Source organism: Apteryx mantelli, chromosome 11 (assembly GCF_036417845.1).
Source record: "Apteryx mantelli isolate bAptMan1 chromosome 11, bAptMan1.hap1, whole genome shotgun sequence".
Classification (NCBI taxonomy): Eukaryota; Metazoa; Chordata; class Aves; order Apterygiformes; family Apterygidae; genus Apteryx; species Apteryx mantelli.
Window position 1 is genome coordinate 20,571,842 of NC_089988.1, and position 13,333 is coordinate 20,585,174.

The 13,333-nt window shown below is 52.2% G+C and overlaps 1 protein-coding gene across 1 annotated transcript; it reads left to right on the forward strand.

Moving 5' to 3' along the window:
- Positions 1–12,002: 12,002 nt before the first annotated feature.
- Positions 12,003–12,638, forward strand: LOC136993099 (olfactory receptor 14C36-like; the record flags this gene model as incomplete). Its single annotated transcript, XM_067303112.1, has 1 exon — positions 12,003–12,638. A coding segment is annotated over one exon (636 nt), but the record flags the coding sequence as incomplete, so codon positions are not given.
- Positions 12,639–13,333: the final 695 nt, after the last annotated feature.

A 13,333-nucleotide genomic window follows, 5' to 3' on the forward strand; every position in this document is an offset into this window, starting at 1 on the left:
CACACCACTAGGAGGGGCCGGCTCTGGGGAGGCCATGTCAGGTACTAACCCACGTGCAGCAAAAGATTTCCTGCCTGCAAGAATTGCAGTGACTATCGCCAGAGAGGACAAAATCACCCAATCATTCGGGCTGGAAGGGACCTTGGGAGGTTCTAGTCCAATGTCCTGCTCACACAGGGATCAACACTGATTTCAGACATGTTCCTCAGGGCTTTGTCCAGCTGCGTCCTGCAAGCCTCCAAGAACAGAGAGAGTCCATAACCCCTCTGGACCCCAATTCAAATGCTTCAGGATCCTCACTGATTTTTCTTCCTTCTATACAATTTTGACTGCACTTGTTTCAGCTTATAGCCGTTGCCTCTCATTCTCCTGCCATGAATTCCTGCAAAAAACTGGTTCGTTATCAGTGGCAACCTTGAGTTGGGAAGTTGCTATGAGTCTTCCCCAAAAACCTTCCCTTTTCTGCACTGAAGAAGCCCTGTTCCCTCACAGGGCAAGTGCTGCAGCCCTCAACAACCTTGGAGGCCTGCCACTGGACTCACTCCCTGTGATCAACAGCGTTCTTCTACAGGGAGCCCCAACTGTATGCAGTATCTAGATGGGCTCTAACAAGTGTTGAGTAGAGGGAGATAATCACTTCCCTCCATCTCCTGACTGTGCTCCTGTTCATGCAGCCCAAGATGCTGTGGCCTGCTTTGCTGCCAGGGCACGCTGCTGGCTGATGTTCAGCTCCCTGCCCACAAGGACTCCCAGGTCCTTTTTCTGCAGAGCTGCTGCCCAGCCGGGCACTCTCCAGCCCGTATCACTGCAGGGTGTTGCTCTACCCCAGGTGCAGGACCTGCATTTGTCCTTGTTGAATTTCCTGACAGTCCATTCCTCCTGCTTGCGGAGGCCCACATGAATGGCAGCCCTCAAACATATGACTCTTCCTCCTGACTAGGTGTCATCTACAAATGTGATGAGAGTTGCATCCTCCAGGTCACTGATGAACCTGATAGACAAGACAGGTCCGAGTATAGACCCCTGCATACTCCACCTTTACCTGGCTTCCTGGTAAAGCATGACCCATTCAAAAAAACCCCCACCTCTGAGCTCCATCATCCAACCAGCTTTTTACCCACCTGTGTGTCTACCCATCTTATCGTAATGCCTTATTGCATTCCTCATTGTCCTCACCATCTGGGTCTCCACTATTTCACAGTCACTGCAGCCAAGGTTTCCACAGATTATCACAGTCCTGATCATTGCTTCCTTGTGTGAGTACCAGGTCCATGTCAGTGTCACCTCAAAGGCCCATCAGGGAGCTGTGCTAAGAAGCAGTCCCTGACACCCTCCAGAATCTCCTGGACTGCTTGCACCCTGCTGTTTGCCCTTCCAATGAATATCGGGGAGATTAAAGTCCCCCCATAAGAACCAGGGCCTGTGACCCACTGACTTCCTCAGGTTGCTTAAAGGAGACTGCATCCACCTCCTCACCCTCAGTCCATGGTCTGTAACCCCCATCACAACGTCACCTTTACTCTGATGCTCACCACAAGATCTCACCCAAACCCTTTTCCATCCCATGCAAGAGCTCCATCCATCTGAGCTGTCCCTTCACACCAAGGGCATCCCCCCTGCTCATCTTCCCTAACGGTCTTGCCTGCAGAGCTTGTACCCTGCCATCACAGCCCTCAAATCATGATAGTGGTCCCACGGCATTTCAGTTATTCCAACCAAGTTTCAGACCTGTGACAGCTTGTACATTTCCATCTGCTCCTCTCTGTGCCCCAAAATACATGCATTTGCATATATTTGGGTTGCAGAGCCTCAGCTGTGGCACAGAGAGCAGACCGGTCATGGTGAAACCTGTTACAATGAGCCAAGGACACCGTGTGTGCAATGGCCCCACTTCAGAGCAGAGCCATGCTGGCCTAGAGAGCAGGTGGCAATGTCATGGTGGAATGAGCTTCCCACTAAGAGAGCAAAGCCTGCAGTGCCCAAGACCAGGCAGAAACAGTGCTGGGCTGTGTAGAAATGGCAGGATAGGGGTTGGCTGCCTGAGGTTATTTGCAGCACCTTGGAGCCTGTGACAGAGGTGAACTGATTTCCAGGCAGGACAAGGTGCCCCTGAAGAAGTCCCTGGCACTGGGCAGCCAGTGATCCAGCCACCCTGAAGTCATCATTAGCCCAGTCCCTGTTCATATCACCTGGAGGTGAGAAGAGGTTCAGGAGGAGGAAAGCTAGAATGTTTTAAGGGTGCAGAGACCAGAGCAGAGACCTTGGTGGGATGTGCCTCTCCCATTTGTGAAGCAGTCTTGGCTGTAGATGAGAAGAACTTGGCCTAAAGGCAGTGTTGGGATCCAGTTCTCTGGACACTGGTAGGAAACCTGAATTGCCCTGGGGTACTTGTCCAGCAACCACTCCAAAGGGAAATGGTTTTCCTAGAGGTCCCATGGTGTATCTGCTAGAGACATGTGGTTGTGCTGGACACCCCCAGGCATCCGACATGGCCCTGCAGGGCTGTTTCTATGTCACTGAATCAAGTGCCTGAACTGGATGACATCAACTCTTTGCAGTGTCGGGATCTGCATGTGTCTCAGCTTCCTAGTGAGTGGAGCTCTGGTCGCAGTGGGCATCTAATATCATTGCAGGTGGCCAAGGAAATTCCCTACCTGACCCCATCTCATGCTCTAGAAGGATGTAGATGTCAGACTTGCTCCATCAGAGCAAGCAGACCCCAGCACATGTCCTCCAGCACCTCTGTCTCTTCCAATGTCACCAGGTGTTTGTGTGTGAGCAAGTGACTCTCACCCTCCATCTCCATTGATTATAATGGGAGCATAGACCAAGATCTCGCATGCAGACATCTGTGCTGTGCTCACTTCTGCCTGGGCAAGGGGAATCCCACCCCCTTTGTGTTTTTTATGAAACTCACAAGAAGGTCTGAATCCCACACCAGCTCAGGGCCTTCTAAAGCACCCTGAGAAGCCCAAAACGACTCATGTGAATCAACACCTGAACCATGTGTCAATGAGCTCCCTTCTTGTCCCCATCTAGGGGAGATGGGAACAGGGGCTTCCAGAGTGGGACAGTTCCACCTTTCTGAGATAGCCATCCTCTGATGAAATTAATTGCAGTGCTGGAGTCAGTCTCTATTCACTCTTTAGAAAAGGACAATACCTGATTATTTTAATCTACTTCAGTGAACATTTCCCAGGAGGAGGGAGCACAAGGGACAGAGAAAGTCATGAGCTCAGCTGGGCCTCTGCTCCTGAGTGGGGCCAGGCTCTGGGGATGGAGGGAGCTCATGGCAAGTGGGCAGCACTGCCCAGAGACAGCTGTGTGCAGGAGCAGCTCCTCTGCAAAGAGCAGCAGGGCTCCGGGCACTGCCTGCTGCTGCTGACATGAGAGGAGACAAGGCAGAGAGAAGTGCAAGGCAGTGTGGAGTGGGAGGCCAGAGGAGAGCTCCTTGTGGGAGAAATCTTCACAGCCCTTGACACGGTAAGTCTCTGGCTGCAGGGCAATGCTACTGAGGTTCCTGGAGGGCTCTTCTAAAAACAACCCATCCCATCCCATCTCACACCTGTTTTTTAAGGATGTCTCTCCCTTTTTTTTTTTTTTTTTTCCTTTGCAGAGGAGGAGGAAATGCTTCAGAGCAGGGATTCCCTGCCACACTGTCACAGGGACAGGGCATGCTGCTACCTTCTCCCAGGGATCCTGCAAGGGTGTGAAGCCGGGGTGTGCATAGAGGTCTGCTCAGTGCCATAATTCAGAGCAGTGTTCCTGTGCCCCAGAGTGCTGTGTGCCCAGAACAGAGACTCTACGTCCTGCGAGGCTCAGCACTCAGCCTGCCCGAGAAGCTCCCCACGGCACTGCAGGATGAAACTCTGGGTGGTAGGAGAGACCCCTGGCAGGGCAGGTTCATCCTCCTCCTGAGAAGGTGCTGCATGGGTCAGGGCTGCTCACAGCTCTAACTCTTGCACAGGAGATGTCCAAGGAACCTTTTTCAAGAGGAATATCAAGAGAAGGGATGCTTGCAAGAGAAGGAGCTTTCCTTCTGGTATCAGCGCTTTCAGTTCGCTAATTTTGTCAGGGAGAAAAAAGGAACAAGATTTCTGTTTTGTCAAGGAAGTGGGATTCCTAAACCTTCACTCTCAGACATTAATAGGTCAGTGAGAAACCTCAGGAAGCTGCTTCATCCCCACCTTAGCCTACAGACAGCATCAACATCACCTTTGTGGCCTCATAGGAGTTTATGTGACCTGCTCCTTAGGACGTGCATGCACAGAGATGCCCCTAGACAGTGCCCTGATGCGGGAGGTTTCTGTAGGGCAGAAGTGAGCACACAGCGGGTGGGATGGGGTCTGTGAGCACTGACCAGGAGAAGATGTTGTGACAGAGAAAGAGCTGCCAGCACGGACAGCTTCAGGCAGTAGAGATGGGCAGGGAATGAGAGGGAACTCCAGGGCATGAGCCACCTCCCTTGCAGCCAGACCTCTGGCAGAGGAGTGGAGCATCTTTCCTGTTATGGGCCCATTTCATGCTGCCTGACAAAGGGGCTGAGATCGACTGCCCTGCAATGTTGCCGTCTGCGAGGTGGCATGCCCAGCTGGGTAAGGGGAAGGCTTTCCAGAATGCCTCTCTGTCTCTCTCCTTGCCTCCCTTGGCAGCATGATCACGGTGTTGCTCCTTGTTTCCCCTCCTGTCCATGATGCTCCTCTTCTTGCTCTTGGGCTTTCTGGGGTTGGATGTTTTCAGCTGGAGGTCAGACATTGATGCTGCGAGTTGTGGAACAGAGGGGTCTGCATGGGAATGCGGTTGCCCCAACCCCCTTCTAACCTGTGGAGCTCCAGGAAATGCAGTCCGTGGGGCTGGGAAATGAGCTGATCCTCCCTTAAAGACAGCCCATCTTCAGCCCTAACGGTCCTTTGACCATTTCCCTGTGGTGTCCTCCCAGTGTGCCACCTGCCCTCTAGAAAGGTACTGCTGTCTCACAGCATCTCTGTGATATCTGAGAGCCCCATGAGGAAGGTGCAGAGATGCTGAGAGTATGGAGATGGTGGTGGGAGGCTGTATGTGGGCATCTGCAAAGAGCCCTGTGTGTCCTTGGCTAGAAGGGGAGTGTGGAGAGCTCCCTCAGGTGCCCGGAGAAAGGGTGAGAAGTTTGGAGATGTGCACTTTGAAACTGGACTCGTGTGCTCTCAGCAGGGGCTGGTTTCTTTCTAGGGCAACATATGAGCGTGATCATCCTCCACCTCAAAGAGAGAACTGCAACATTTGGGGGTTTCATGCTTGAAAAGTCTCTCCTAACTTCTCAATGTCTTTTCTTCTTTGCACAGTCCCCCATGCCCGGAGATAGCAAAATGTCCAACAGCAGCTCCCTCAACGAGTTCCTCCTCCTGGCATTTGCAGACACGCGGGAGCTGCAGCTCTTGCACTTCTCGCTCTTCCTGGGCCTCTACCTGGCTGCCCTCCTGGGCAATGGCCTCATCATCACAGCCATAGCCTGCGACCACCGCCTCCACACCCCCATGTACTTCTTCCTCCTCAACCTCTCCCTCCTCGACCTTGGCACTCTCTCCACCACTGTCCCCAAATCCATGGCCAATTCCCTTTCTGACACCAGGGCCATTTCCTACTCAGGATGTGCTGCTCAGGTCTTTCTATTTGTCTTCTTGATAGGAGGAGAGTATTATCTTCTCACTGTCATGGCCTATGACCGCTACATTGCCATCTGCAGATCCTTGCATTACGGGACCCTCATGGGCAGCAGAGCTTGTGTCAGAATGGCAGCAGCTGCCTGGGGCAGTAGTTTTGTCAATGCTCTCCTGCACACTGCTAACACCTTTTCAATACCACTCTGCCAAGGCAACAGAGTGGACCAGTTCTTTTGTGAGATTCCCCAGATCCTCAAGCTCTCCTGCTCAGACTCCTACCTCAGGGAAATTGGGCTTATTGTATTTAGTGCTTCTATAATATTTGGGTGTTTCATTTTCATTGTGCTGTCCTACGTGCAGATCTTCACTGCTGTGCTGAGGATCCCCTCTGAGCAGGGCCGAAACAAAGCCTTTTCCACGTGCATCCCTCACCTGGCCGTGGTCTCCCTGTTTGTCATCACAATCATCTTTGCCTACCTGAAACCCCGCTCCATCTCCTCCCCAGCTCTGGATCTGGTGGTAACTGTTCTGTACGCAGTGGTGCCTTCAACACTGAACCCGCTCATCTACAGCATGAGGAACAAGGAGCTCAAAGATGCCCTGAGGAGAGTGATTTCATGGACATTTTTCAGCAGTGGTGACATTGCCATTGATCTCCACAAATGACTCCCCCTGTGTCCCGTACGAGGACTGAGCGTTGTTTGTTCACTTTATTTATATTATGACTATTATTACTGTTGTTATTATTATTTGTCACCCTGTTGCTACAGAAATGCTTGGATTCATTCCACCTTCACTGAGACTGCTCTGTCCCACCTTGTGCCCATATAAAGTTGTGTCCAACACTGGGTCAGAGCTGACTCCCTAACAGTAGCTCTCTAATAAAACAGGTTCTTGCAGGTGCAGTGCCTGAAGGCTGGTCTCTTCCTCCAAAGCTGCTGTCCCTTATGTTGTGTCTCCAGCACATTTCCTTGAGACAATCTTGCCCACCCTGCATGCTGGTCCTTACCCCAAAAGTCCTCCTGCCAGACAAGGCTCCATGCCCAGCAGGGGGACTGGATGTCCAGCTGTGATCCCTTGGAGGATGAGCCCTCTGCTGGGTCCTCTGCAGGGCTGTCAGAGCGCATGGAGAAGAAGTCCTGGGGCGATCTACTGGGCCTGTAGACTGTCCTCCTCCCATGGCGGGACTCAAACAGCGTCTGTCAGAACACAGATGCAGCCCAGCTTGTTGCTGCATGAACAGAGAGGAGAAACTGCTCCAGGAAACTCCTCACACACCCAGCCTCTCGTACCAGCTATTTCCATCACTGGCCATTCCCCATGGTCCTGGTGAGGGGTGATCTTTGAATGTGACTAGCTCTGTCTGCCTGCTGGCCTCAGTATGTGTGTGGAGGCAATGTCCAGCCCTGCCTGGCCTCTCTGTGGGCTCAGACCTCAGCAGACCACAGAGCATGACATTCTGCTAACGCTGGGGCGAACAGGTACAGAGCTGGGCAGGGGTTGGGGACTGCTGGGAGGCTGCCAGGCAGGAGGGCCGAGGGGGACAGGGCATCAAGGGCTGTCATGGGGACCATGCAGGGGGGATGTTTCCCCAACACAGAATGCACCCTGTCCTGTGCGGTGCCTTCACAGTGGGGCTGTGGGGCCTCGTGAAGGGCAGCAGGGCTGAGACAGTGGAGGGATGAGACACAGATGGGAGCCATGACACTTCAGAAGCTCCTGACAGTCACGGAGGGGAATCACTGCTGCTAGCAGGATTGAGGGTTTCTCAAGGGCTACAGTCACCAGTACCACCTGCCAGGACTCCCAGACCCAGCACAGATAGTTGGTGCCCAGCACTGCAGCTCACAGTGCCCCTTGTCCTGTGTCACCGTCCTCTCTCACGAGCACTGTCAGGTGCATCACTCCCTGCGCAGGTGTGGAAAGGAGCTGCTGGAGGGCTTCTCTTCTCGTGCCTGCTGCCCTTGGCCACGCCCTGGCATCAGCCCACAGGTTCTGCCCTGGGTCATGTTATGTCTGCATATGCTCTCTTCTGAGACCATGTAGGGACCTGAAGCACATAGCTCTGCTTGCAGCTGGCCACCACAGACAGCCTGCGTGGTCCCAGGAGATCCCAGCAAGGTTGTGCTTGGAGGTGAGGCTGTGATTGTCCTCATTCAAAGTCAGTGGCATGACCTGGCTGGGGTCGAAGGGGAGGAAAGGACAAGAGACAACAAGGAGAAGATGCAGTAAGAGAAATTTCAATGGAGTTTAACAAAAAAATAAAGAAATAACCATGGTAGTTGAGTAGCACTGGGACAGGGGACAGGAAATCTTAAAAAAACTCTCCTGGAGAAAGCACCTATCAACCTGATCTAACTGTCAAGATAGCCCAGCTCAGAGCAGATCGTGGTCCTGGAGATATCCAGCAGTCCCTCCCAGCCCAAATGCTCTAGGAGGAAGGGGCTGGAAGGCAGAGTGAGGGGCAGGGGACACTGTTGTGGGGTTGAGGCCTTGCTGGCATTTGTACTGCCTGGTCAAGCCTGTCCTCAGAGTCACACAGTGAGCGAGTTCATCCTCAAAAGGAGTCTCTGCTCCATGGACAATAAGAGTCAAACCGGTGCCGGGAGACTGCAGAAATGTTCTCAGGAACACACCAGGCATTCAGGCCCTTTGACTGCTGAGGTGTCCCCAGACCGGTGCTTTGCATCCTGGCTCTGAAGGGCTGAGAAATCTTTAGAGCCAGAGCAGATTGCAGTCCCATCTCGTGGACTCACAGGTTACAGGGCATCAGCAGGGCTGTACTGGCTGCAGGGAGGGAATCACTGCCCAGGGCATGAGCAGATCCCCCTCTGCCCTCCCCTCTCTCTTTACTCCCTGGAACAGAAGATTGTGTTTCCCGTGTTGGCCCTCTCTGCCGGGCTGTATTCCCAGCTGGACGGGACGCAGCCTTCACACTGGGGAAATGCAGGAGAGCTCAGTCTCATCTAGAGAAGCAGGGTCCCACCACACCTGCTGGGTGGCCAGGCCTGCAGGCCCTGCTCTGTTCCCCGCAGACCTCCTGCCTGGGGCTGCAGGGTGCCCAGCAAGAAGGCAGGCATGCCTGGGGCTCTCGTGCCATTGGGGTGGTGGCCTTTGCACCAGCCTCCGTCTGTAAGGGACTCAGGAGCTTCTCCGCCTCCATGTTAGCGGTAAAGCTCGTGTCCCACGTTCTTCTCTGTGGAAAGCTGAGGATTTCATTCTCGGGAGAAGGGGAAAAAGGAAAGCCTCTTGTCCATGAGATCACCCCGTCAACCCTCTACTGTCTTCTCCTGCTCTGTCACCCCCAGAAGTCCTTTGGCAGCAGCATTTTTTTGATTTCTGACCCTCTATCTGACCCTGCTTTGAGCAGCACATTGCACTACAGGCCTCCTGTGGTCCCTTCAACCTGAATTATCCTGAATGCCTATGATCTCAGGCCCTGTTTCAAGCACAGAGCAAATGTCTCTGGGACAGGAGTCCTTTGTGCTTTATGTGACCATCTAAAAGAAGGCAGGTGAACACCTCCTCCTCCCTGTTGACTGTAAGGGCATCCTGGGAGGCACTGCCTCAGGCATAGCTACATTACAATGGAAATTCTTTGCATCCACCTTTAACCACCTCAAAGGCCATTGCCTGGAGCCCCTCCATAGTGAGGGGATTAGAGCAAGCTTTTCTGCAGTGTGATTTCTGTACCTCTGTAGTTTGTGCCTCTAAGCAGATGGTGCCATCCTCTCCTTGGTTTCTTGCCTGAAGCTCAGGCTGGATGGGGATGTGAATGTGGAGATTGTCTGTCACTGCAGTGACCGTGAGATGGTGGAGAGGTAAGAGGAATAACAGAATGACCACCCTGGACTACAGCAGAGAGGATTTCCTCTTGTTTGGGATTGAATTAGGCAAGCCAAAGCTCAGCTGGAGCTGGAGCTGGAGCTGGAGCTGGAGGTAGAGCTAGAGCTAGAGCTAAGAAGGGATGGGGAGGGTAACCTGAAGGTCTTATGCAAGGACGTTGGCAGCACAAGGCAGCCATCCATGGAAAACGTGTTCTCCCTGTTAGTGGGCCAGAGGATGTAGTAACAAAGAGAAGGGAAAGGCTGAGGAGCTCATTGCCTCTTTTCCCTTCTATTTTCCTGGTACTGTCTACTGCCAGGCCTCCCTAGCCCCCAAGTCCTTTGGCAGCATCTGTGTCAGCAAAGCCTCATCCATGGGGGAGGATGATGCGGCTGGGGAGGACTTTTGCCCAGTGGGCACACACAAGTCCACAGGACCAGACTGGAAGCACCCCAGGGTGCAGGGAGAGGTGGCTGGAGTCACTGCAATGCTGCTCCCAATTGTCTATGAAATGTCATGGTAATCAGGGAGGTTCCTGATGCCTGGGAAAAGGCAAACATCTCAGCCATTTTGCAGGAGGACAAGAGGGAGGGTCTGGGGAATGACAGGCTGGTCCTCTTCATCTCAGTCCCTGGGAAGGTGATGGAGCAAATCCTCCTGGAAACCATCTCCAAGCATAGGAAGGAGAAGGACTGGAAGAGGCAGCATGCATTGACCAAGGGGAAATGGAAAGCACGCCTGACCAACCTGATTGCCTTCTACCATAAGATGAATGCCTGTGTGCACAAGGGGAAAGCAGGGGATTTTGTGAACCTTCACTTTAGCAAGGCCTTTGGCACAGTCCCCCAGAGTCTCCTTATAGGCAAATTGTTGAGCTCAGCCCTGGATCAATGGACCATAAGGCAGGTGGAAGATTGGCTGGACCATGAGGCTGGAACTCTGTCATCAGTGGTACCAGTTCCAAGCAGCAGCCTGTTACTAGCGGCATCCCTCAGTGATCAACATGTTGGGCAGCACTGTCCTGCACAGTGGATGGAGCGCACTCTCAGCACCCTTGTGGACAATGCATAAGAGGGGGGAGCCCCTGGGCAACCTCATCTAGCTCCCCCTGCAATGACCAGGGTGGCTGGGACTTGATGACGTCCAGAGGTCTCCCCCACCCGAAGTGCTGTGATTCAGTGAACTGTTCCCCAGAGAGATCTGTAAAGAGCAGAGGCAGAAGAAGAAGAAAGAACAGAGAGGCAGTAGAAGAGAGCTGAAACATGTTGATTTAAATTAAGCAGTTCCTCAGAACAAAGTGTCTCCATTCAGAGTATTGGTAGCAAAGGTATTTTGATGAATAATGTGTGTGTGTATAAATAAATAAATAAATAAATATACACACTCACATAGACAGGCTAATTCCTGTAGTGCATGAATGTGGTGCTGCCAATTAATAAGAAAGAAAAAATATTTGGCAATGGTAAAAACTGCGTGAAGTTTCTGAAAGAAGGATTACTTGTCAATTGTTGCATTGAGTTATTTTTTGAAAAGATCTCAACTTATGACTAGGATGACCTTTTGGGGCTTGATTCATTTGACCACAGATGGGTATCTGAAAGGAGCCCTGTGTGTCCTTGGCTAGAAGGAGAGTGTGGAGAGCTCCCTCAGGTGCCCAGAGAAAGGGTGAGAAGTTTGGAGATGTGCCCTTTGAAAGTGGACTTGTCTGCTCTCAGCAGGGGCTGGTTTCTTTCTAGGGCAACACACGAGTTTAATCATCCTCCAGCCCAAAGATTTACAAGCACAGGACAGCTGGGAATGAGAGTAATAGACAGACTAGCTGTCCTCGCTCTGCAACAAGGGACAGTGAATCCATTTTTCTCAGGATTCAGTAGAAATGCCAAGGATTTCTACCTTTGAGGAACACTCCCCAGGGGTGACAAGACCATCTCAAAGAAAATAAAAAACCCCTGAAACTCTCTTCCTCAAACCTCATTCTTTAGAATTCAGAGTGAAGATGCTGAAAAGCCCTTCTACGTGATGAGTGGATTTCACCTGACAGAAAGTGTGAATGTCAGAGCTGGTCACCCCTATTCCCCTGTGCCCACTGCTTTACAGCAGGACTGACTCCTGTGGAGCCCATGGGCAGAGGTCCCTGCTCCTCACAGCACACTCAGCCAGGGGAAAGCGGAGCTCAAGCAAGGGAACTGCACAAAGATCCTCTCAGTAAAGAGAGAAGCAAAGTGGGGGGTTGTATGAGAACTGCAACATTTGGGGGTTTCTTTGCTTGGAAAGTCTCTCCTAACTTCTCAATGTCCTTTCTCCTTTGGACAGTCCCCCATGCCTGGAGATAGAAAAATGTCCAACAGCAGCTCCACCAATGAGTTCCTCCTCCTGGCATTTGCGGACACACGGGAGCTGCAGCTCTTGCACTTCTCACTCTTCCTGGGCATCTACCTGGCTGCCCTCCTGGGCAACGGCCTCATCATCACAGCCGTAGCCTGTGACCACCACCTCCACACCCCCATGTACTTCTTTCTCCTCAACCTCTCCCTCCTTGACCTTGGCTCCATCTCCACCACTGTCCCCAAATCCATGGCCAATTCCCTGTGGGACACCAGGGCCATTTCCTACTCAGGATGTGCTGCCCAGCTATTTTTCTTCTTTTTCTTCATTTCAGCAGAGTATTATCTCCTCACTGTCATGGCCTATGACCGCTATGTTGCCATCTGCAAACCCCTGCACTATGGGACCCTCATGGGCAGCAGAGCTTGTGTCAAAATGGCAGCAGCTGCCTGGGCCAGTGGTTTTCTCTATGCTCTCCTGCACACTGCTAACACATTTTCCATACCACTCTGCCAAGGCAACACAGTGGACCAGTTCTTCTGTGAAATCCCCCAGATCCTCAAGCTCTCCTGCTCAGACTCCTACCTCAGGGAAGCTGGGCTTCTTGTTGTTAGTGGCTGTTTAAGCTTTGGGTGTTTCATTTTCATTGTGCTGTCCTACGTGCAGATCTTCACTGCTGTGCTGAGGATCCCCTCTGAGCAGGGTCGGCACAAAGCCTTTTCCACGTGCCTCCCTCACCTGGCCGTGGTCTCCCTGTTTGTCAGCACTATCATCTTTGCCTACTTGAAGCCCCCCTCCCTCTCCTCCCCAGCTCTGAATCTGGTGGTGGCTGTTCTGTACTCGGTGGTACCTCCAACAGTGAACCCCCTCATCTACAGCATGAGGAACAAGGAGCTCAAACATGCAGTGAGGAAACTGATTCAGCTCTTACTATTTCAGCATCAATAAGCTGCCCATCCCTGTTCACAAGTGATTTCCCATTTACCTCAGACAACCTTTATGCTTTGGGCATTCTCTTTGTGATAATCATGTTTGTGCAGAAGTGTTTGAATTCATCCCACTTCTCCAATTGCATGAACCCCATCTGTCTGACCGAGAGGCCTTCTGTGAATGTGTCTATCACTGTGTCAAAGCTGGCTTCTCTCTAATAAAAGCACATTTCCTCAGTACAGTGCTTGAAGGTTGGGCTCTCCTTCCAAAGCTAGAGCCAGAAATGCACTCAAGGACTTTCACCTTGGAGGGGACTGTTGCTTTTCTGGGGCTCTCCTTGGGCTCAAGGCGATGAGCTCATAGGTGATGCGTTCGGGAAGGAGGACTGGATTCAGCTCTCACTTGTGGGTGCCCAGTGCTCCTGGAGGTGGTGAATGGTCAAGCAGTATCCGCCATATGAAAGGGATGGAGACTGATGCCTGTCCTTCTCCAAGGGAGTATGGAGCCCCCAGGAGATCACCGGGCATCTCCAAGGTCACCATGTGCCTTAAGGGAGGATGGAGCTTCACAAAATCAGGTGGAGTCACCCAAAGATAAAGGGCAAAAGCAATGAA